Source organism: Durio zibethinus, chromosome 7 (genome assembly GCF_047325235.1).
Source record: "Durio zibethinus cultivar Kanyao isolate XHJ-2024 chromosome 7, ASM4732523v1, whole genome shotgun sequence".
Taxonomy (NCBI): Eukaryota; Viridiplantae; Streptophyta; class Magnoliopsida; order Malvales; family Malvaceae; genus Durio; species Durio zibethinus.
Window position 1 is genome coordinate 28,348,580 of NC_143168.1, and position 24,308 is coordinate 28,372,887.

The following is a 24,308-nucleotide window of genomic DNA, read 5'->3' on the forward strand; positions in this document are numbered from 1 at the left end:
TTTGACTCAAAATGTACCTTCAAAATCAAACAAAAAATTTTTGATTAACACCACTGAAGTATCACAAGCTTTAGATCGAACTATTCCAACAAGATCATCTTGTATTAATCTAAACAATTTGCTTGAAGAGTTAGAAGTTTAATCTTTAACATTTACGTTTGGACTTCTTACTTTATTGTTCACAAATAAAGAAGCATAGAAGTAAAAGAAAAAAAAAAGTACATTATTTTAAAGTAATAATTATAACTTCTATTAAAGGTTGTTAATTTCAGTTATTAGAATTTAATTTTTAATAATTTAAAATAATAATAAAAAATAAATATACTGAGATTTTTTTTTCCTAAACAGTGGTTGAATGAAAATCTTTCAAAATTTGAACCATGAAAAGCTTGTACGTACAAAACCAGTGATTGGGCCTGGTAGATAAGTCTGTCTCTCCCTTACCCCTATGATTTTGGACCTAAAAAGGGCGGATCAAGAATTCAGGGGTTCAAACAATGCCAAGCAAGTGACATGTGGGCAAGATAGGATTCACAAAGAAAAAGAAAGGGATGACGCAAAGAAAGGGTTGAGAGAGCGAGGGGTCAGGTCATTTCCTATGAAAAAATAAAAGTTGAAAAGACAATTGACATTTTGGAAAAGACCCCTCCTTTCTCACTCACACTCACCTTCACCTATTTTTTTTTACTTTTTTCTTGTTTTTTAATTAATTAATTTTCATTTTCATTTTCATTCTCTCATCAGTCATCATATACCATCAGCAGATCAGAGACGTATCCGACGGTTGAAAGCGACACCCCTTTCACGGACAGTATCGCGCGAGATGCGCGGGTGCTTCCGCGAACTTCCCCACGTCAACCCCCTTCCCTTCTCCTAGATTTTCTCTGTTCTGTTCTGTCCTGTGGGTCCCATTTCTCCTTCTCTGATCCTTCATTTTTCTTTCCTCTAAAAAAATAATTTTCTTTTGTTTTTTTTTTCCAATGACTTTTTCCCGTTTGAAAAATTTTATTAATTTAATTCCTTCTAAAAACAAACTAAAATCTTATGTACTACAAACAATTTTTTAAATTAAAATAAAAAAGGTAGTATTCCATGTAATGTTCAAGTTTAATTTTGGTTCATGTTTCTAGAAAGTATAGTTTTTTTTGTTAATGTTACTTTGCATTATTATTATCTTATTGAATGCAAAGAAGGGTCCCTTCTCTACTTGGATGATACCAAGCTTGATTCTCATTTTTTCCCTTCACAGAACATTGTTTTGGATAAGAGTTGCCTCTAGTTATCCAGTAGTTTAAACCACTTTACTTATTGGATTGCATTCATTACATACAAAGAGTCAAAAGCTTTTAAATGCTTACAAAACCCTTTGCCCCCTCCCCCCCCCCCCCCAAAAAAAAAAAAAAAGTGGGTCGTGAACTGAGATTAAAAGGAAAACAAGTCCTCATCTCTTTGATTAAACTCATAGGAAGACAGAGGTCTTGATTTCAAACAAAAAGTTTCTCACCCTTTCTCATGAATTGTGCCCAACTTATATATATATATATATATATATATATATATATATATATATAAACTCTTACATTTCATATGACCATTTAGGCCAAGGCTAAATGGAAAAAGGTGAACAAAACAAACTGATGCTCAAACACAATCAGCTTAATCATAAAAGCCTGATATACAATAACCATCTTTTAAGAGGGAAAAGAAAAAGGGAAAAAAAAAATACATATATCAACATTTACATGATAAAGCAAAGAGTAAGAAGGGCTACCATATATATTTTTATCAAAATAAGGGTTATAATTTGATGCCAACAAGCAGGTTTTTATATTTCAGTAAAACGTCAGACATGGCCAGTTCCAGGTCCTCCTAGTGTTAGAACCACATCTCGAAGATCACTTCTTAGCTTTGGATCTTTTGCTGCAGATGAAGTAGCTCTAGTGACCATATGTCCATTTACTTGAGCTTGTCGAGTGCTGTGACTGGATTCTAGCGGAATACGCATTGTTGGTGGCTGAGAGGCCTTCAAGGATTCTGAATTACTTGAGCTGAGAAATGGCTGAGCAACAGCAACCTGGCTTGTTAATGCAGGACTTTGAGCAAGCATTGGCCCTCTCGAGATTACTCCCGTCCCCTAATGTTATTAATCAAATAGAGTTAAAATAGGCACAGTTGAACAAAGAAATTAGGAAGTTCCATAATTAAGAACACATAGCTTACAGGTGCAAATAAGACCCCTCTGAATATCTTCCCATTAACAGTTGCTGTCATCAGGAAACCTGCGTCGAAGGCTCCATCAACTTTACCACGAACTTCGGCACCAAGCTGAGGGTAAAAACCCAAGTGAGAGGCATCAACAAGTGGAATCATACCATAAACAAGACAACCACCAAAAGAAGAGCAACAATGCTAATGGGATCATACACATTCAATACCAGACAATTTTGACAAGTAAAAAAGAAAAGTTTAGGTAATTCCAATCTTCAATCAATAGACAGATGCTTCAACAAAGACCAATATTTTAGTAGATTCCAATCAACAAACATCATCTATTCCATCAAATGCATAATTGGTATTTACTTTTTGAAAAATTGATGTTTTACCAGGTTGTAAATAGGCCCTGCCTCCAAGTGTTTCTGTTCCACAGATGGGTATTGCGTTCCTTGTTTGCCAGTATGAACAACATGACGATATTGTTCTGGTTTTTGAAGGTTTTGATGTTCTCTTATAAACTGCAGATCTTGTTGAGTTTTTTGGACCATATATCTGATCTCCTTATGGTTATTTGGAAAATTTTTAGGCTGAGAATTGCTTGGAATATGATGGAACTGCTTAAACAGGTTAAGTCCTTGAGACCCTGTGGAGTCTGTGGGCTTTTGTGCTGGGGCTTGTTCTTGATCAGATTGTGAAGGAGATGAATGCTGCGAGAGTGAAAGGGAATGTTCTTCTTGCTCTGATTCAACCTCCCATGCCTTTGAATTGGCAGTTCTTCTCCTCTTTGGATTTGAAGTATCTGAAGAGTAATGAAAATACAAACTTAATCATATTTGAGACATCAAGCTCTATCAAAGCCCTGAGGCAAGGAAATTTGATTCCAAACCAACCTGAACTGAATCGAGAAGAGTGCTTTGCTTCTTGTTCTGGTTCATGAGCTCCCTGTTTTGCTACTTCAATATCCCCAAAATAGATAGTTTTCTGCTTTAAAATCAATTAAACACCACTTATTCCACAAGGTCATAATAACTAAATGGAGTAGAAAATTTGCAGTTAATCCAGTCTATGCATTACCAAGTCATTTGGTGCTAATCTTAAGAATCTTCTTTTTTCTTGGTTCCAATGGCTTCCAAAAGTTTTGCACATGGAAATGTTATATCGACCATTAGGATGCTGTGTTCCAAGTTGTAAAACCAGTAACTCATTGATTGGCCGCTCGTCCTCCCCACACCTGCATACATTACGTAAAGGTCCATGAAATTACAAGTTGAACCTGATATCTCAAGATGAGAGACAGCGACGTAAAGCTATAATGTAGTCAAAGGAACTTACCCTCCATAGATAGCAATATCTGATTCTGTGAAAACAGCAGTATGAGAAAACCGCCCTTGAGGCTGCTGGCCGCATAAATCTAGTTGAGCCCAACAACAAGCATTCACGTCTAGGACCCAAACATCATTGTAGTAATGTTTATCTCCCACTCCTCCAATAATGAAAACCTACAAAATCATAAACATGTGAACCCCCCAAATGATCATACCCATGATGTAAACATAAAATCCTATCCACTTGAAATTCTAATAAATATGCTTACAAAAATGAAATTGATCTCGTTAATAATGCTAACTTAGTATCATATGCTACCTTTGTTCCAATATTCACTGCAGCATGACCTGCTCTAACACCGGGTAAAGAGCCTTGAACAGCCAACTGTAAAGAAAATGAAAAAATCACGGGGAATTATAAATCATAAACGCAATATATCTGTCAAAGTGAAACAATTTGATTTTCTATAAACTGCATATGTGAGACTGGGTAAGTGAAATCAATACCCTTGACCAAGTTGAAGTGTCCATGTCAAACATGTCAACATCTCCATGATATCGATCACCACAGTCCCCACCATACACAACGAGCTTGTTCCCTATTGCAACAGCACTGTGACTGTCTCTAGGGACAGGGATATGACCTCTCACCTGAGGTGAACTCCATCTCATAGTCCTAAGGTCCAGAACATGCAAATCATTCAAGTAATTTGCTTCACCTTCACCACTTCCTCCAAAAATCACTACCTTATCTTCGCTGATAAGTGTGGCAGTATGACTTTCACGAGGAGAAGGTGCAACACCATAGCATTCAGCTCGCATCCACTCTTTTGATGCAAGGTCTAATACATGAAGATCATTAACCTTCTTAGAACCATTGGTGCCCCCAAATACCATCATTTTAGTCCCTACAAGAACAGCACTGTGGCTATCTCTAGGGCCAGGACCCTGCCCTGTGGTTTCCAGAGTGTTCCAAACCATTGTGTTGAGATTTAGCATAAGAACATCACTGAAATGTAGACCTCCGCAACAACCCTGTGATGGGCAAAAACAGGCTGATCAATATGAGCATTTTAAGGAAGTTCGAGATTATATTCCCAAAACCATTTCTTGATCTTTTCCTTCCTATAATTTACAAAATTCAGCAGTCCTTTGGCTCAATAAACAGCAAAACAGAACTAAAGAGTTTAATACTGGTTTGTTCTATCAGAAGACACAAAAGACACGATACGAGAGATGATGGCCAAGTGAAAAACACGAAATTAATAATTTGGTTCTATTTTGACAACATATCAGACCAGAGAGGATAAACAAGCCTAATGTTCACACAGTTTTAAAGCAAATGTTCAAGAAACTACTGTCCTTTTCCTCCCCTGTTACACAAAATTTCCAACCTAACATAATTTCCTCAAAAAATGTTGAACAACATGCATCTACAAGCTATTGAAAAAATAATAATAATAATAATAAAAGAAGAAACAGATTTTTCTCCCTTTTTTTCCAAGGAATCCTTCAAATCAAACTTTTTCCATGCATGACTGAAAACATGGATACATGATATTGACAAAATTTTAACAACTGAAAAAAAAAATTAAAAGAGAAGGAAGAGTAAGGTAAATGGAACAAGGAAGGAAGAAATAAAGAAGAGAGAGGTAGAGACAGAGACAGAGACAGAGACAGTGAGATTGCTTTCTATTATATAAAAAGAGGAGTTAAATTTCATCCTAGCTATAGTCTTACTAATTAGAGAAAGTGAAACCAGGACAAACTTCAGATAACATTCCAACAAGAAGCATAAGAGAAAGTAGTAAAGAACTAAAACCTATGAAGAAAGTTATATGTTCCCTTAACCAAAGATAACCATACTGCAGAGAGAAAGAAAGAAAAAGAAAAGAAAAAACAGTACAAGCTTAACCAAAGAATAAATAAATTTGAATAATCAGAATATATTGATAAAACTATAAGTGAAAAAGGCAACAAAACACCAATGAAAGAAAATTTAACATACCCCAAAAACATAAACAACCCCATTAGAATAGCAGGCAGAGTGCCCCCATCTCTCAGAAGGACTAAAACCTGAAACTTTAGGATAGAGCCACATTGCTTTCTTCTTTGCAGTTTCAGCTCCAAGAGACCCCATTGTTTTGTGTGAGGTGGTTTTTTTTTTCTTCTCTCTTTTAAGGGGTCTTTTGCTTTGGTTTAGCGTTAGTTCTACTTCAACACAGTGCTTGACAATGATGAAGCAAGCAGAGGAGAGAAATAGGGGGTCAAAAGAGGACATGAACAGCCCAAGTGATATATCAACTATCAATGTCAATAGACATGAAAAGATGGGCGCTTTCAAGTCTATATCACTGTGGCAACCAACAGCCACGGAAGTTTATGGTGAAAACAACATTTTTTCCCTTTCTAGTAGCCTATACGTATAGTTTATCTTCAAAGAAAAAAAAAAGGATAACCATTTATGTTATACATGGGTAATAGGTCTTCATTACTATATATAAACAAGTGATGTAAAATCATGGGACTGTGACTGTTGTGTGAGAGAGAGACTTTTATTTGTTATGTTTGTGAGAACCCATTTATTTTTAAAATTTGTTTCTATACTTCTTCATATTTGTCTAACTGAAAATAATGGAGTGGGGTTGTTGGGGTTTGTGGAAAATGATGGGTAGGGTGTCATGGAGTTTCTTTTTTTTTTTTTTTTCAGCATAGGTTAGAGAGTAGGGAGGGAAGGAGGTTTCCCTTTCTTTCTCTTTTTCAATGTTTTTGTGAGCATGATGTTGGGATTGGTGGATGAGAAGCTTTCTTCCTCTCTTTATTTCTCTCACTCTTTCTCTCAACGCCAAGTTTCAAGGTGGGTTATTGACGTTGATCTAGAAATGTCTCTTCTCAAGGGTGTTTGGGGGAGGAAGTGTCGGACTTTGAACCATGGAAATTCTTTTTTGTTTTGGGAAATGGAGTGGTGTTGTCACTGTTTCCCTCAAGCTGTTACACATGCCATGAAACTTGCGTTTCAAATGGGATGAATATTTTTCCGTTAGGTCATGCATATGGATTGGAATTTGGATACCATACCATTTCTTCACAAATAAGAACTTGTGCTACAACCTGATTTACTGTTCATTCACTAATTATTTGAAACATAATATAGACCAACATGTCTTATTATTCAATCCTTGACTATATATTATAACATCATCTCAAGTACTAACATATGGTCTGGTAGCATTAGATTTTTCAAGGTGATATTGATAATCAATAATTTATTAATATAAAATTTCTCAAATACCCATGAAAATGAAATGGTATCTATGCTGCTCAAAGTGCAGTCTAGTTTTCTACGTTATATCGAAAGGGAACAGGACAGCCCATCAGTCGTCACTCTCACTCATCACCATCAACTCCTTATGATTTACTAGCATCAATCGTAACTCTGTTAACTAAGCTCCTGTCGTCCTTTTGCTGAGAAAGATAGTGAATATGAATGAATACATATCGTGAGAAACAGAAAACTCTGACAGAAAAAAAAAATGAAAACATTAACATTGATACTGTCATACAATTGATGCTGATGGAAGAGAAGAGAAGAAGTAGATTATTATTATTATATAATAATAGAATACACGCGACAAACACGGGAGAGCTTTGGGGCAATGGCCTACTAGTGAAGTTGCGTGCCTTGATTCAAGTGATCCTCATTGAAACTTGTGGAAATGTAAACTAGGAGACTATTACCATACACTGTAGACTGCAGTAGGAGTAACTCTTTTCTTTTCCTTTCTTTTCTTTTCTTTTCCTTGAAATCAACAGACAAGAAAAGAAATGAAAAGAAAGACATCTATCTTATCGAGAACGAATAATAACGCAACAATATCACACAACTTACTGTTTTTTTTAATAGTATTTCCATTTCTTATAGAGTTGGGTTAAACAAACAAGTTAAAAGCAGACTTGAAAATAGAAAAGGAATAGTTTGAAGCTGTTGTTTGTTTCCGTTAAATATCAAATACATATAGTTTTCTCTTTGGGGGGGGGGGGTGAAAATGGAATGGAAAGTTTGAAGAGCGTGTTATACTGTTATTATTGTTGTGTTGAGTGGGTGCCTCTTTAGATACTGTGATGTCTTGGAATTTGAGGAGCCTACCTGCGTGACGGGTACGTGCCGTTGACCCTAAACGAAACCCAACACCTACCCATAAGCAACGGCACTTCTTGGTTAACACAACCAAATTCTATGTAATGTAACTATTTCAAGTCAAACCTTGTGAAATACCATTCAATAATCTCATCTACATCTCGGGTTCAATCCAGGTCCTAGTATTTGATACCACTACTTGCTATCTATAAATATATATATATATATATATTTATATTTATATTTCAAACCTGATCAATGCACTTGCAAGGGATTTAGTCGTTTGTTTAATGTAGCAATATACAAAAACATCTGTCACTTACCACACATAAGACTGCATCTATGCCTGACGAGGGATTCCAGAGTTGCTCTACCCCAGCAGATAATATGAATCAATGTTTTAAGTTATACGCCTTCATTAACGATGGCTTATTACATTTACATGTTCTCCTTATACAATTCATTCTCTCAGCGATGTTAAATTCACATTAACCCCCAGAAGAAATTTATTTACGATCATATTGAACGACAAAGGCAAATAAGAATACTTAAAAGTTCCATGAAAATTTTTTTCAATTGATGAATGCTTTACAAATTTATACAGGTTGGGCACAATGTTAGTAATAATAAGAAAAATCAAAATCAGCTGCTCATCTTGTTGAGTTTAAATTATTCAGACTACTAAAGACTTTAAAACAATAAAAACACTGAGCAACCGTGTGAGATCAAACTATATACCTTAGGCATCTTCTGAATGGATGTGGAAAGTGTTGAAGATATGGATTATGGAATATATTTCACAGCTCATATTACTTTCAGACTGCCTTTGCCCTGAAGAAATATCAACAGCTGTTAAAAATTGAAGAAAAGAAGGAAGACAATCATATCAAAATACTCACACAAAGATTTATGTACACTTACATTATAACTGAAATTGAGGATCAAAAGAGAAAAGGCTTCTTTGTTCTTCTGTAGGATTCAACAACCATTGGCAGAACATCCATGCGGCTCCAACAACTGATAAAAGTGACAGCATTGCTAGAAATCCAAAATGTGAAACATCATTTGCAATTATTGCAACTCCCAACATTAGAGACTCAGCTAAACTTGCAACAGAAATCTCTGTTGTCCCAATAAGATTTGCTTTGGATGATGGAATTCCTGTTTGAAGTATCTGGGCCCCAACAACATCATATGACATATGTCCCAACCTTGATAATACCTGCATACAGGATGTGGGGCTATTTCAGGTATTATGCAATTTTAAGACCAGTTAGTGTACTTTCTTCTCTCTTTCATATTTTACATGACCATTTCATAGTTGCTATAGGAACTCCCTACATTGGTGGCAGGTTTCCTGCGCTCAGCTAGTACACTCAAACCCATTAGAGACATCAGCATGGATCGGGATGGCTCCACTGACTTCCAATACTGCCAAAATATTAATTATATAGACCTTTAGAGAATCTATTTGTCTTTTCTGGTGCTATTAGCGGACAAGAAATATATCTACAACCATGACCAATGCTGTACACAAGATTGAGTCATGCCTTCCTAGATTCCCAGTTCACCAAGGCAACTTGGTTTCCACTAAAAGTCAATGGTCTAGTCCATGAAGAACATTGAAGTTAAAGTTGTTCTTACAATCAAACACAAGAAGAAAAGAAGGGGACTCCTCCGGGAATGAGATCCACTTTGGTAAACAGCAACAGCTATGGTGAGAAGTGAAGCCTGAAAAACTAATCCAACTGCTCCAGCCTGTTTGAAGGGAAAAATGGCCATTAGAACCAGCCCCAGAATAGAAAATTCTAGAAGACAAAACCAAAAACAAGAGCCAACCTTTAAAATGCCAAATCTCCTGACCAAGGTTGCAGATAAAAAGGTTGCTGCAACACCCATAAAAGCACATAATCCACTAAACCCCCCAATGACAGATGGATTTAGACCTGTTAAAAAAACCCACATAGCACTTTGGAGTCAGAAATGAATTTTTGCAAGGCTACAAGGTCTTGTCCTCAGCTTAAATATAGAATCCATTCAATTAATCAGAAGTCATCCAGCAAATGAAGATAAAAGACTGTAGTTTACAATCAACTATAAGCATGGAGTGACTTCAAGGCATATCAGTGCACACAATGCTTTAAGAGATCAATTTCAGACCAAAACACTGTTATCATGTCCTCCAAATGATGATGGTAATAAGCCCGTCTTTTCTGGAACCATTTTTTTTTGCTTTCATAATCTTCCAGGTACAGTAACTTTCTACTGCTAGAATTTGCTTGATGTAGCTTGTTTCAATCTAAACAGGGAATTCTCCTCAAAACTTGGTACAAGCTATGGACAACCAAGAGAATTACATCAAAATAGATCATAATAGGTAGAAAAATACCACGCTGAGTTAAAAATGCCGTCATTAAACTGCCTGGAGTGAGAACAACATTGAAGTAGAGGAGCACATATGCTAGGCTTGCAGGAAGAACAGGCTGCTGTATGTATTCTCTCCATCCAAGCTTTATGGCTTCCAAACCTGTATTAACTGCTCATCGACAAAATGCAATCACTTACTATAGCAAGTACAAATCAACCTTTGGAAAAGATACAATCCACTAAATAAAGCAAGAAGAAAATTAGGCTAAAAGTATAAATAAACAAGTTTTACCAAAGTTATCAGCATCTGGAAGAGGCTCCTCATCAGATGTTCTGCAACAGGTTTGTGAACATTTAGAGCGGTCAAGAACTCCAGTAGAAAGTTTGTTTGTTAACCATGTCAGAGAAATCTGAGGAATGGAGTTAGAATTTAGAAGAGAAAGTAGACTTCATTCTCCAAACAAGGAAAAGATAACAACAACAACCACAAAGGCAATTACCATAATTGGTAATGACCACATCATCAAACCAGCAGCAAACTTTAAGCAGGTTACTGGATCATATTTAGAGAGAATAATTCCAAATAATGATGTGCCTGCTATCTGCAATTATAGATGATAATGAATCTCTTGTTCACAAATTTCAATAATAATATTTAGCATGAAAAACATTCCGTTACTTGATTGCTAAGATAACTGCAATTTTATAAATTTTCCAGCATGTATTTTAGGATTCACCTCTATGGATTATAATTTATAAGTAAACTAAGAATTTTTTTTATGGCTTGAAATAAAAAGATAATTACAAAGAAAGATCCTAAGATTATCAAATACCTCACAGAGCAGATCAATTCGATTGAGAACAGCATTTGCTTGTGCCAATGCAATTGGTCTATTTATTCCAGCTAACTGCAAACACAAGAACTCTAGTTTAATTCATAATCCACTTTCCAAGAGATGGATGACCAATATTTCCTGCGAAGAAAACAAGCAAAATGCACAGAATAAAGTACTACCAGTACAACCCAGTCACGCTCCATGGCAACCCCCAGTGCCACTCCAGATAGCCTCTCGATGGCCCCTGATAACACTAGCACAGCAAACCAAGGACGGAGAAGAAGAGACGAAGCAGAAGCAGGGGAGATAGTATGAGCATGAATTATCATTGCTGCTGACAACAACTGAGCAGAAGCCTGGCAGATGCAATAAAATTGGACAAAAATTAGAACAGTATTAATTTTACATTTATCTTGAATAAAAAGAAAATTTATTGGAAGTACCTGCACAACATTCAAAAAGATATATGAAGGTACTCTTGGAGAATGATCCATAAGTTTGCCAACCAAAGGGCCTCCACCGATTATAACAAGCTGCTAACAAAAATTCTGTTAGAAAGTACTCTATCATCTGTTGTTTTATGTAGTGAATTTATGTTGTTAGGCTAAACTGTACCTTAGTAAAGAATCCCATGACTGCCACCGGTAGAAGGCTTGGATGAAGTAAAGCGATAGCAGAAGGCCAAGCAAAATTCCAAAGCTGTTCCACTAAATTCCCAGCCAGGCAACTAGCATAAAATGCTGAGATATGAATGTCCTCAAAGTTAGCAGCTGATAAGACCATGATTGTTGTAAAATGATTGGACAAGATACAAAATTAAAGGACACTTCATCACAAGATATAAAATTACAGGACACTTCATCACAAACAAATTTGGCTGCATTCAAAATAATGTGTTCAAATCACAGCGTAACAAGTTTATAGAACCTGGTACTCTTTACTACAAATTTAGGAAAATTAGTTTAAATAGATTTATGCTCTAAGTGACAACTTTACGAAACTCAATCCCCAAAGCACAGGGAGGGGCGGAGGGCTACAACAACTAACCTTCTTAACACTGTCATATACATACAGCTTAAATACTCAAAATTAAAATCAGTCTAAGTCTGTGAGAGTATTACATCTATCATAGTGTGCTTTGATTAGACCTACCATACAATCCCTCCGGGTGCGCTGGGGTTGCTGCAAGGGCTTTCTGCTCCTCCTCTGATAATACCTAAATAAGAAAAAGAATAGAACAACAGAAAAATGTTAGAGAATATTGAACACGAGGTGAAAATAAACTCATAAATACAACGAGGAACATACTGGCAATGTTGTCAAAAGACTATCTACATAAGCATCCCCAGTTAGTATACTCAAAGATTCAGTCTCAAGAACATCAGATTTGAGCTGAAGTATTGGAGTTGTACAACAACAACCAATATCTGTTGCAGATATATCCTCATCCTCGGTAGCCACATGGTTGAAGTGTACATCAGTATTTGTTATTGAACACCTCGATTTAAAGCTGTCAAACCTATAACTAAACATGATTAGCTGCCTCATTCAATCAGTTCTTTGAATTACTAAAAACAGCTTTTCCGGAATAGGTTACGAACTAATTTAACTTGGAACCATCAATTCTAAATGTCATAAGACATTGCATCAAAATTAGAATTCTTTGTTTTCGTTTGCCATATTCAATTTAAGAGCAACAAATTAAGCCATTACCTATGAGTAGTAGAAGAGGAGCTGAGATTCAACCATCGGCTAGAAGAGAAGCGATGGCGAATTCTAGAAGCAGCTTGTCTCGATATAGAGGCTTCTCTTCTGGTAGCAGAGAAGTCAAACAAATTGAAAGAGAGCTTATGGTTTGTAACCGTGACCATAGCCATGTTGGCTTTAGCTGTTGCTTATTTAATTTCTTCTTCCTCAAGTGCCCAAATTTGAAGCACCAATAATCGCTTTTGAGTTCTTCCAAACTCATGCAGCCTTGAAGAAAGCAAATTGAATCACAGAAGTAGCAATCTTTTCCACTCTTGGGTTAGTTTCTTTGACACCCAATGCTCTCTGGGTATAGCTTCAAATGAGTCAAAAAGAATAAAAATTGGAACTTTTTAAGTGCCAAAAGGAACTGATTCAGTTCTTGAGACACCAAATGCTATCTGGGTTTAGCATCAAATGAATCGAAAAAGCTTTCTTTATCTGTTTCCTTAAACAAAAAGTGGAAGCTTTCATGTGTGACAATTAACAGGTTCAGTTTCTAGATACCAAAACCAATCTGGGTTCGCGTTCAAACGGGTAAAAAATTGGAATTTTTTCCTGTGTAACACAAAGAAATGGGGTTGGAGAGGTGATTTGTGGAAAGTGGAGGCTTATCCGGGTACGATATTTGTGTAAAAGTCCGCCGGTGGGCGGAGAGATCGAAGGGGAGAGATTGTGTGGCCGTCAAATTTGATTGGTGGCACCAGGCTTCTGGATGTGGGTCCATTACAAGCTTCATTCACCAGTTGGATTTTGCCAAGTTGTGCCTTTTTTTTTTTTTTTCCTTCAACATAAAGATGCCAAGTTGTCATTTAAGTTTCCACGTTCTTTGAAGTCATTGACAACTGGGACTTCCAAGATAATAACACCCCAAAAAAAATTATAAGTAAAATTTTGGAAATAAACTTTTTATATATAATTACAAAATTATACCACTCATTTTTTTGGCTTTAAATTCCATTTTTTCATTTTTTGTCGGCCAAAAAGATTCTTTTTTTTTTTTCATTTTTCTCTCAATGTAAAGCAAATGGAGCCAAGTTTTCTTATAAGAAGTAGAGTACATATATGGTCAACCTTAAATGATACTCTTATTTATGAACATAGTAAGCACATATCGCATTGTTCTTTATTAATTAATCTATTTATATGAATATGACGTAATCTCTGATTCCCTTTCAATTGAAAATTTGAAGATAGATAAAAAATTCTAATGCAATGAAATTTAATTTTCTGGCAATCTGCCGATCCATCCATCTTGGTTTACGAACGACGATAACGAAAATTCTTTCAGTTGGGATGGATTAAGCTTCTTTTCCCATGGAACACGTTTGGAAGTGTCAGATCCTGGTCCTTTACAGTTCACCTCAGCGTAGGTAAAATTTTCTCTAAAATTTTATGGAAGAACAATGAAACATTAATCAGTATCAAATTCAAGAGACAAAATTTGCATTAAATCAAAGAAGAAGAAGAGTTTACTCTTTTCCAGCGTAGTTCCAGGCATACCACCCTTCAGGAACCACCACTGAATTCATTGTTGTGTCCTGAAATATCACTCTAGAATAAGGACGATAGGCTCTTCCTAGATAAGCTTGCATAGTTCCAAAGATTTTTCCTCGTTTAAACACAAAACCGCTAGGATCCTCTGATGATTCTCTACCCTGAGCTGTTATATAGCCTTGACGACGTTCTGAAGAATATGCACCAGCAGTCACATTTATTGAGCACTCCTGCAGCAAAAAAAATTATTAACATCTGTTGATTGCTAATGCAAATCCTGTTCAGGTTTTTCTTTTTTTTTTTTTTGCAAAAGTTTTGAGATGATTTTTTTTTTCATTAGTACTTACCTCATAGAAAGATTGGCCACGACCCCATATAAAATCGACTGCCCCTTCAATATAGCACTTGTGGAAGTAATGGCGGCCTCGTCCGTCCCATAGCGTATCTTGCAACCCCAAAAAACCACACTCGAAAAATGCAGACTTCTCACCTAGGATTCTTGCTGCAAGTGCCTGTGTTATAGGGGGAAGTGATCCGTCGCTTGACAGATGTTTTAGCAGCAACGCATGGTTATACGAGTTCTGCAGTAGAATCAACAGCTAGGTTTATCCACGTTTAAGCACTAAGTTCTTCTATTAAGCATTTACTATGGTCGATTTTACTTTTGGGTGGGAGGGTGGTGATTTATGATAGAAGAATAGGAAAAGTTAGAAGACTATTAACCCTTGTTGTGGCACTGTGAATAATTTAAAACACAAATATATCACATAATATAATTACTTTTGATTTTGGACAATTGAACGGTAATAACTGATGTATTGGATACCTATATAATATCAAAATACGATGAAGAACAATCAAGTCTTTAATTTACTTAAAACCAAAGGAAATTACTTCTGTTTCAACACGGTAAGCATTCTTACATGGGAAAGAATTCATATGGATCATAACAATCATATTCTCCTATATATATTTTAGCACATGAAAGTAAAAAGATATATATATATATATATATATATATATATATATATAAAAGCAAAGAAACTTTAAAGTAAAAGACAAAGAAAGTTTAGCTTGAAGCTTCGCCTTGAAAGTGATGCCCTTGGCAACTATATTGTCGGCATTGGAGGTGAAAGTAGTACTAGTATCTGTTCCTTCATGGGCGTCAAAGGTAATGGTTGTGACACTTCGATCTTGTCCTTCAAGAACAATACAAGGCTTCTCTCTTGGAATCGTTACCTTCTCCCTGTTTTATTTTGATTTCAAAAGAAAATAAGGCAAACTAGTAATTAAGCTAGTGTTATATATAACATTAATTACTTGAGTTGGTGAAATTTTCACTAACTATCTGTACATTCAAAAGAGAAAATTACTTGTAGACACCGGTATTAATTTGAATTTTTATCCATTGACCATTGTTTGGAGGAATGGAATCGATGGCAGATTGAATGGTGTTAAGATTTCCACCACCAGATTTGTCTACGACGAAGGTAGATGCAAAGCCACCGTTTACAGTGCTACAATCAGCATACGCTATGTGAGGGAGCATTGCCAAACGAAGGGCTGACAACATGAGAATAAATGGTGCTATAAGCTTCATCCTGGTTCACACTGAGTTTCAAAAGTATCTTAGAATACATTAATGCCAAAAGAAAAGGGTGGGACTGGGATATATATAGAGGTGATTTGGCTCGTATGGAAAATCACTAGTATAAATCTACGTATAGTAGCTATTAATTCCAGCCAGATTTTGTAGCATATGACTACGTGGATCTTGCATGCATGTATATCCATTGAGTTCATGCAATTATTTCCAATATAATGAATTTACAAATTTAACCAACAAAATACATATTTACAAGTTATTGGAAAAGTCTAATGTGATATGATTTCTCCCAAAAAATAGTGGAACTTTCCAAACTTACATTCGGATGGAAATAATTACATATCTTGACTTGATATTATTATGATCTTTCACAATATTATTATGATCTTACATATGCATTTATGGTATCTCGATATGTTTTACTAGATGATTAGTCATCAATATCTCATAATTTTCCGTAGCCATAATAATTTGCATTATGCTGTCATAACAATTAGTTAAAACCTCTTATTGATAGTTACAAATTGTATTGCTATTAAAACGAAATTACATAACACTTCTTACAATGAATAAGGAAAGGTATCTAATGAAGTTGGAAGCAGAGCCAAAATGTCTTAGAAACATGTTTTAGTAGTTATTGTTGGTGCTTAATCTTTAACCTTTCACACAAATAAATATTATGAATATAAGAAAGTATTTTTTGATTTAAACCTTCAATTAGCGTATATAACTTAGAATTCTAACAAAGTTGATGGTGTCCGCAGATTAAACCTCAACTCTTAATGTTAAAATTGAAGATATAACACACATAATATTTATTTAATATTCTGTCAGAGGTTTATAATCACTTTAGCACTATTATGGCCATGTGCTTATCTTTATTCATAAACATTTACAAGAAAGTTTTCAATTTTCTTGTTGAAGCGACACCACTTCTATGTTTATAAAGATGAAATTTCTTATTTATGTCTCCATTGCTATAGACATTTAATTATTAACTCCATTAAGAGTTCAATCTCATCCTCCATTTACGCAATGACTTACACTAGTATTCCAAATATATAGAATGGGTTGACTAATGTTTACAGACACATAACAATAATTTGTTATTACCTATTAAACTTTGCAATTAGAGGTTACTAATTCAAAATTAGGTTCCCATTATTGGTGTCTAAAAGGAATTTTAAATCCATTCCACTTGTGGTGCTTCTTACCAAATTTCTAAGTAGTGCCTTGGCAAGAGGATCTGCTAAGTTTTAAGCAGATTTAACATATATGATGGTCATTACCCCATTTTTATCAATTCTCTTATATAATCATGTCTTAGACTAATATGTCTAGATTTTCCATTATAAATTTCACTATAAGCTCTAGATATAGTAGCTTCACTATCACAGTACAAGAAAATGGCTGTCATTGGTTATGGCCACAACTCTATATCCATTAATAAATTTTTTAGCCATTTAGCTTCCTTACATGCTGCAGCTAAAGCTATAAATTCAGATTTCATAGTTGAATATGAAATGCAAGTTTGTTTCTTGGATGCCTAACTAATTGCACCACCCCCAAGGGTAAACATCCATCTTGAAGTGGATCTATTGTCACTTATACTAGTGATCCAACTTGCATCTAAATATCTTTCCAAAACAGTTGGATCTCCGAAATAAAATAAGCCAAAATCTTTAGTTCTTTTAAGATAACTTAGAACTCTTCCTCTGGCTTTCCAATGACTTATACTATGCTTACTTGTATATCTCGATAACTTGAAAATAGTAAAAGCTATATCTGACCTAGTACAATGTATAGCATACATAATACTTCCAATAACACTAGTATATTCAAGTTGTGCAATTACATTATCTTGATTTTCTGTTAGTTTTTTACTTGTATCATATGGAGTATTGATTTCTTTTATATTGAGATACTTAAACTTATTAAGCAGTTTCTCAATATAATAACTTTGATTAAAAATAAAACCCTTATTATATCTCTTAACTTTAATTCTCAAATGATATCAACTTCATTTAAATCTTTCATTTTGAAATTAAAAATCAGATACCTTTTGGTTTCATTCATGCCAATCATATTAGGACCAAAAATTAACATATCATCCACATAGAGACATATTATAACTCCATATTCTTTAGTAAATTTTGAGTAAATGCACTTATCTGCTCCATTATGTTTAAAATCATTGGCTACTATGATTGAATCAAACTTTTCATGCCATTGTTTAGGAGGTTGCTTTAGCCCATAAAGTGATTTAATTAATTTACAAACTTTATTCTCATTACCTGAAAGAATAAAACCTTCTGGTTATTCCATGTATATTTCTTCCTTTAAGTTACTATTTAAAAAGGCTATTTTAACATCCATTTGATGCACATACAATTTATGAATGGAAGCCAAAGCTATAAGAACTCTAATGGATGCTATTCTAGCTACTGGAGCATATGTATCAAAATAATATATGCCTTCCTTTTGTTTAAAATCTTTTACAACTAATCTTGCTTTAAAGGTTTGTATAGAACCATCTGTATTATATTTCTTTCTAAACACCCATTTATATCCCATAGGTTTAGAACCTGGAGGTAAATTTACTAAGACCCATGTATTATTGGACATGATTGAATCCATTTCATCATTAATAGCTTCTTTTCAAAAAGCAACATCTCTTTAAGTCATAGCTTCATTAAATGTTTTAGGGTCTTCATCTATATTTAGTAGAATTGGTATTTTCTTAAACACTTTGGTTCTATTCCCTTCTACTAGGAATATTATAGAATTTGGAGAAACAAAATCAGAAAGCAAAAGATTATCTTTTCTAACTCTTTTGCTCCTTCTAATTTCAACATAATCATTACTTTCTTTTCTTTTATTTCCATTTGTAGGAATCATTTCAATTTGTTTCTCCATATCAATTTTGGTATCACATATAAACTTATTTTCAAAAAAATTCTACATGAATAGATTCAACAATAACATTAGTATTTAAATCAAGAAGTCGATATGTTTTTTAATTCTGTGCATAACCAACAAAAATACTTTTAATACCTCTAGGTCCTAATTTTGATTTATGAGGATGAGGTATTTTATAAAAGGCAATGCACCCCCATACTTTAAAATAATCCAAATTTGATTTTCTGTCATGATTCCAAAGTTCATATGGTGTCTTTAAGAATTTCTATGAAAAAATTTTATTATGTATGTGGCATGCTGTTAAAAGTGCCTCTTCCCAAAGATTCAGAGGTAATTTAGCATTTAACAACATACTATTTACCATATCAACCAAAGTTCTATTTTTTTTTTCGGCTAAACCATTTTGTTGGGGTGCATAAGGGGCTGTCCTTTGATGAATAATTCCATTATCTTCACAAAAAAGAGAAAATGAATCTGAAAAATATTCACCACCCTTATTTGTTCGAAGAATTTTGATTTTTCTTCTCCTTTTGATTTTTAACAATTGATTTATATTCTTTGAATTTATCAAAAGCTTTGCCTTTTGTTTTCATTAGATACACAAAAGTATAACTAGAACTGTCATCTATAAATGTTATAAAATACCTTTTTTCTCATCTTGTTAATAAATCATTTAGCTCACAAATATCAGAATGTATAAGTTCTAATAATTTTGTATTTCTTTTAGCTTTAGGAAAATGTTTCTTAGTCATTTTTTGCTTTGACACAGATTTCACATTTAATGTTATGATTTTTCTAGTATGTTATATAACCATGCTTAGTCATATGATTCATATAATGATAATTTAAATGTCCTAATCTAGCATGCCATGAAAAAGAAGAATGCTCAACAATATAAGCAGAAATATTATTTATTTCATCAATGCTTAGTTTAAACATACAATCATTGGAATATCTTTTTCTAATGAATACATCATTTTTGGAGACTATAACTTTATCAGACTCTAGTACAATCTTAAAGCCTTTTTAACATAATAGATTTGCAGATACAAGGTTCTTTTTAATCTCAGGAGCATGAAAAAATTAATTAGAGTTAATTTCTGCCTTGAGGTGAATTTCAATTCAACCGTTCTTTTTCCAATCACTTTGGTAGGAACATGATTTTTCATAAAGATTTTTTCTGGTTTCTTGCATTCTTCATAAGTCTTGAATTACTTTTTGTTGTTGCAAACATGAATTGTTACACCAAAATCTAGCCACCAATCAGATGACTTATTTGTAGTAGCCATATGAACTTTGGTGATCATTCCAATTTGCATGTCAATCACCATTGCAACAAGTTCATTAATTTCTTGCTCAACCAGATTTGCCTTGCTTTCAAATCTATAACCAATCTTAATTCCAACATTTTTAAATCTGCAATCTTTAATCAAATGTCATTTCTTTCCATAATGGAAACATATTTTGTTCTTGTTAAATTTGGACTTCTTAAATCCATTATTTTTACTTTAAAATTGTTTTGAAATTTACCAAAAGACTTGTGAGTTTTTTCAGAATTTTGTCCACTCACGTAATTCATATTGGAACTTCCAAGGAAGAGTGCATCTTTTGCACGATTTTTTGCTTCAATCTGTATGTAAGTTTGAAATTCTTCAATAGTGAAAGTATCTGTTGAATACAGAACTTTCTTCCTATATCCATTCCATGAAAGAAGAAGTTTTAACAAAATAGCTCCAACTTGAAGTGAATTAGGAACCTTAATTTCCAACTCACTTAACTTAGAGACCAGAATTTGCAACTCGTGCACTTGGTCCATGATTGGTTTATCATCAGTTATTGAAAATTAAAAGTATTTCAAAGCCAAAAACTTATCCGTACCTTTCTTTTCGTTCATGTATTTGTGCTCAAGAGCAGTCTATATCTCTTTTGGTGTTTTCATATTTCTGTATAGGTCATATAGACGGTCAGATAATGAATTCAGAATATAACCTTGATAGACTAGTTCATCTTCTTCACGTTTGCTTCTTGTTGCTTGAATAGTATCAGAATCTTCAAGAGTTGGTTTTGGAATTGGTTTCAAATTTGGATCAAGTACATAAAACATCTTCAATGCTGTCAATAGAAAAACCATTTTGTCCTTACACCTAGTGTAGTTTGATCCATTAAAACGATCAAGTCTGATTACATCTTGATTTTGAAAATGAACATTCATGCTTGAATCCAAATTTATAGCAGTAGTAGGGACAATAGTATATGTAGTATCCATAATTGCCTTTAAATTGTTAATAGATTTAAGAAAAACAGAAATAGTAAGAAAGAAGAAAATATAGCTTTGAGGCGTAAATAACACTGTCTTAAAGGCAATTATGCCTATAGGATACAATAAAGCCTTAAAACTCTCTAAATCAGAAGTAGTGAAAATGATTATACTGAAAGATTTATTTATAATGAATGAACAGATATAAACTTCTATTCAAATAGTTATGACCTTCTATATAATCATGACCTTTATGAGTAACAATCTATTTATATTTAAATAGTTATGACCATTTGTCATATGATAATTATTTTTATTCAATCATAATTATTTAAAATATGATTTTATTCATCAATAATTAAATCTTTCTATCCAATGTGGGATGCACCACATTCTAAACTACCAACAGTTAGTGCAGCAGCCATAAACATGTTTAAGGGTGGATCTTAGGTTGTCTTTGGATCCATCCTCCTTTGTTTATGAAAGTGTCGAGATTTACTAAATAGCTCAAATCTTGAGGTGACAGGTTCTTCTCCCATGGCACGCGCTTGGACTTGTCTGCCCCAGGTCCTTTACAATCTACCTCTGCATAAACTATAGAATTTCTGCAAAATTTTTATGAAAGAAATTGTCAACAACCATGCTCAATTGATTCATTAATTACAATTAAGATGAATATTTTTTTCAAGGCATAAAATCTTACTCTTTACCAGCATAATTCCATGCTGACCAACCCGTCGGAACAATGATATTGGACATCCTTGTCCGGTAAAACAATACTCTAGCATATTTTTTATATGCTCTTCCTAGATATGCAGGGCCGGTTCCAGAGATTAAACAGTATTTGAACACAAAACCACTAGTATTAATCCTGCTGTCTCGAGCTTGAGCAGTGATATAAGCAGTCAGGCCTTCACTTAGAAGTGATGTTGTTACGTTTAAGATGCATCTCTACATAAAATTTGAGTGTAAATATAAGGATTTCGATGATAAATGTGATATTTCAATGTAAGGGACATAGAGGAGATTAATGTGGTAATTGCCAACCTGATAAATTGATCTGCCATTACCCCAGATGAAATCCACAGCACCTTCAATATAGCAACTTTCAAAGTAGTGACGACCTTGTGAGTCCGTCAATGTGTCCTGTACACTTATAAAGCCACAACGATAAAATGCTGCCTTGTCCGCATTGATCAGAGCTGCTGGTGCCCATGTAATTGGTTTTCCAGGTTGAAGATTATGAGTATTCTGTCAGAAAAAAGGGTTATTAGTTCAAGGCAGCATTGGATCAAAATATCAGTAGCTTGAATAAAACTTCTTAATCCTTTTGCAATTAGCTCAAGTTGTGAAAATTTTTGAATTTGGTTAAGATGGAAATGAATAAGCTTGAATTGAAATATGATCAAGCAAATAAAGAAGAAATATGCAAAAAGTTAAAGCCACTAGACCTTGAATGTTATATCTATGGCAACAAACTCTTCAGCATACAATGAAAAAGTAGAACTTCTAATGGAATCACCTCCATCTCCAAACCAGACAATAGTCTTGCTTCTTGACTCTCCTCCAAGAATAATTTTTGGTTTATCTGGAGGGATATTTACCTTTTCACTAAACAGATGAAGGCACAAGATTAGAGCTAGAAACCACTTTGTTGGTCTAAAAAAAAAAAGGTTTCAGCAGTAATTACTTGTAGATACCGGCTTTAACACGAATTAGTGTCCATGCTGCATTGTTGGATGGAATAGAATCAATGGCTTTTTGGATAGTGATGAAATTCCCATGGCCTGATTGATCAACTATGATAGTTTTTGCAATTACAGCTTGTGCATCATACTTAATTTTTCTAACCTCTGCCTTGTTTGGCATAAAAAGGAATGAAACCAGAATAGAATGGAGAAAGAATTGGAGATACTGCATTTTGAATGTACCCAAGTATAAAGATCAATTGACAGGATCTTAAGAATCAGAGAAAAATATGACGTCTTGTTTTACCTATTCCATTTGTGTAAAATTAGCTGTGAATGATTTAACTGGTAAGATTATGTTTCAATTGGAAATTTTTAAAATTTTTGGCAATTTATCTGCCAGATAATATCTTTCAAGGCTATGATCATTAAGAAAGCATGATTTTCCTTAATGAGGAAAGCCATATTAAATAAAAAATCTGTTGATCTTTCACCAGGTAATCATTTACGGTAAGCTTAACTTTCTCTCCATAGATGGCTTTGCCTTTACATTTTTGACTGACAGCTAATTAACTCCATGATTAGTGCAGAATCTGCTGGTCTCAGTTAATGGAACCTTAACACAAGCTGCAGAAGAAAAACTCGATTTCATGACTTTTCAAAGAATATTTACATATGTAGCTTTTTTTTGTCATTCGAAAATAATAGTAACAAAGTGTTAATATAATTTTAGAGTTTCAAAGCAAATTCCAATTAAAGTACCAGAACCACTGTATAATATGTAGGTAGGGACCCTTTTTCATGGAGCCTTAATGGAACAGAGATTCTCAAGGAATGCTTCAAGAGCTGATAACTGATTATCATTTATAATATATTCTTATCATCCTTGAAATCTCGAATACTTTCAACATACCACAATCACGGTTATTTATTTATGTAGTATATTGTTTAAAGGAACTACAATTGGCCTAGAGGGCCGGACCACACAAAGTTGCAGAAAACATAATAATCGGATACCATTAATGCTCTTGGTTGTCTGGAACTGGAATAGACATCCAAGCAGCCGATAACACACTACAGATTCATCAATTCCACACTCTTTATCATATATTAGTAGTTATATTATATACACACAAACTGTTTTCTTCATAGCAAACTAGTTCCCTTTTGCTGGCGGGTGGTCACCAATGTAGTAGTGGTGGATCTTAGTAGATGATCCTGATGGATTTCCATAAGTTCCATAGCTGTCGTTTTTATCATCTTCATTGCTGTTACCGGTGCTACTATTGCTGCTAGTTTTATTGTCACTTTTTGCATCAACCAAGGGCCCTGATGCAGTAACCGGTTTCACATCAGTTCCTAACTTGCTAGGTTCATCATCAGGCTTAGCATCAGATGCAACCTGATTACCTGCTTTCACTGTGTTCACCTCCAATAAAAATCTTCTGGCATTAGCTTCGCAATGCAACAATACCAGTCCCAGGAGAAACAGAACCAGAAGTACCATCTTCATGATTAACCTACGCTGTCAATTGTGATCAATGATAAGATCATATGATTACTAATAAAGTTACTTGAATAAAAAACTGATTCGTTAATGAAACTAAGCATACCTTATCTTCCTTCTGCAATTTTATTTGATGAATCTAGTAAATGTTACTTTCAAGGTAGAATTTATAGGCTGAAAAATTGCGCTTAATCATGATTAGGAGGAC

The 24,308-nt window shown here is 34.2% G+C and overlaps 5 protein-coding genes across 10 annotated transcripts; all 5 read right to left on the reverse strand.

Moving 5' to 3' along the window:
* Nucleotides 1-1,635: 1,635 nt before the first annotated feature.
* On the reverse strand, nucleotides 1,636-6,014 carry LOC111277962 (uncharacterized). Its single transcript, XM_022864409.2, has 9 exons — nucleotides 5,548-6,014; nucleotides 4,047-4,574; nucleotides 3,859-3,924; nucleotides 3,547-3,713; nucleotides 3,289-3,445; nucleotides 3,105-3,195; nucleotides 2,604-3,013; nucleotides 2,221-2,325; nucleotides 1,636-2,134 (listed from the first exon to the last, which is right to left on the reverse strand). The coding sequence occupies exons 1-9, from the start codon at nucleotides 5,818-5,820 to the stop codon at nucleotides 1,844-1,846; spliced, it is 2,088 nt and encodes a 695-aa protein (XP_022720144.2). The 5' UTR covers nucleotides 5,821-6,014; the 3' UTR covers nucleotides 1,636-1,843.
* Nucleotides 6,015-6,785: 771 nt separating this feature from the next.
* LOC111277386 (solute carrier family 40 member 3, chloroplastic) lies at nucleotides 6,786-13,412 on the reverse strand. 5 transcript variants are annotated; one of them, XR_002688712.2, is made up of 15 exons: nucleotides 12,594-13,412; nucleotides 12,189-12,399; nucleotides 12,033-12,096; nucleotides 11,496-11,650; nucleotides 11,324-11,413; nucleotides 11,060-11,236; nucleotides 10,878-10,952; nucleotides 10,545-10,646; nucleotides 10,337-10,454; nucleotides 10,067-10,213; nucleotides 9,517-9,623; nucleotides 9,322-9,435; nucleotides 8,599-8,899; nucleotides 8,416-8,508; nucleotides 6,786-7,004 (listed from the first exon to the last, which is right to left on the reverse strand). XR_002688712.2 is itself a non-coding variant. In XM_022863805.2 (14 exons), the coding sequence occupies exons 1-13, from the start codon at nucleotides 12,755-12,757 to the stop codon at nucleotides 8,600-8,602; spliced, it is 1,794 nt and encodes a 597-aa protein (XP_022719540.2). In that variant the 5' UTR covers nucleotides 12,758-13,412; the 3' UTR covers nucleotides 8,223-8,508; nucleotide 8,599. The 5 variants fall into 5 exon arrangements, 3 of the variants coding, with proteins under 3 accessions (XP_022719540.2, XP_022719539.2, XP_022719541.2); XR_016343770.1 differs by lacking the exon at nucleotides 6,786-7,004 and adding an exon at nucleotides 7,222-7,338; XM_022863805.2 differs by lacking the exon at nucleotides 6,786-7,004 and having other exon boundaries at nucleotides 8,223-8,508; nucleotides 11,496-11,620.
* Nucleotides 13,413-13,795: 383 nt separating this feature from the next.
* On the reverse strand, nucleotides 13,796-15,723 carry LOC111277640 (putative pectinesterase 52). The gene is made up of 5 exons (XM_022864041.2): nucleotides 15,497-15,723; nucleotides 15,210-15,369; nucleotides 14,471-14,704; nucleotides 14,103-14,353; nucleotides 13,796-14,011 (listed from the first exon to the last, which is right to left on the reverse strand). Exons 1-5 carry the CDS (start codon nucleotides 15,721-15,723, stop codon nucleotides 13,849-13,851), a joined length of 1,035 nt encoding a protein of 344 aa, XP_022719776.2. The 3' UTR covers nucleotides 13,796-13,848.
* A 5,615-nt stretch (nucleotides 15,724-21,338) lies between these two features.
* On the reverse strand, nucleotides 21,339-23,743 carry LOC149518299 (putative pectinesterase 29). The gene is made up of 8 exons (XM_089763465.1): nucleotides 23,732-23,743; nucleotides 23,555-23,667; nucleotides 23,356-23,446; nucleotides 22,596-22,819; nucleotides 22,357-22,516; nucleotides 21,953-22,156; nucleotides 21,609-21,856; nucleotides 21,339-21,510 (listed from the first exon to the last, which is right to left on the reverse strand). Exons 1-8 carry the CDS (start codon nucleotides 23,741-23,743, stop codon nucleotides 21,339-21,341), a joined length of 1,224 nt encoding a protein of 407 aa, XP_089619591.1.
* On the reverse strand, nucleotides 23,444-24,248 carry LOC111277963 (uncharacterized). 2 transcript variants are annotated; one of them, XM_022864410.2, is made up of 2 exons: nucleotides 24,207-24,248; nucleotides 23,444-24,118 (listed from the first exon to the last, which is right to left on the reverse strand). In XM_022864410.2, exon 2 carries the CDS (start codon nucleotides 24,104-24,106, stop codon nucleotides 23,750-23,752), a length of 357 nt encoding a protein of 118 aa, XP_022720145.2. In that variant the 5' UTR covers nucleotides 24,107-24,118; nucleotides 24,207-24,248; the 3' UTR covers nucleotides 23,444-23,749. The 2 variants fall into 2 exon arrangements, with proteins under 2 accessions (XP_022720145.2, XP_089620523.1); XM_089764397.1 differs by having other exon boundaries at nucleotides 23,444-24,113; nucleotides 24,207-24,235.
* Nucleotides 24,249-24,308: the final 60 nt, after the last annotated feature.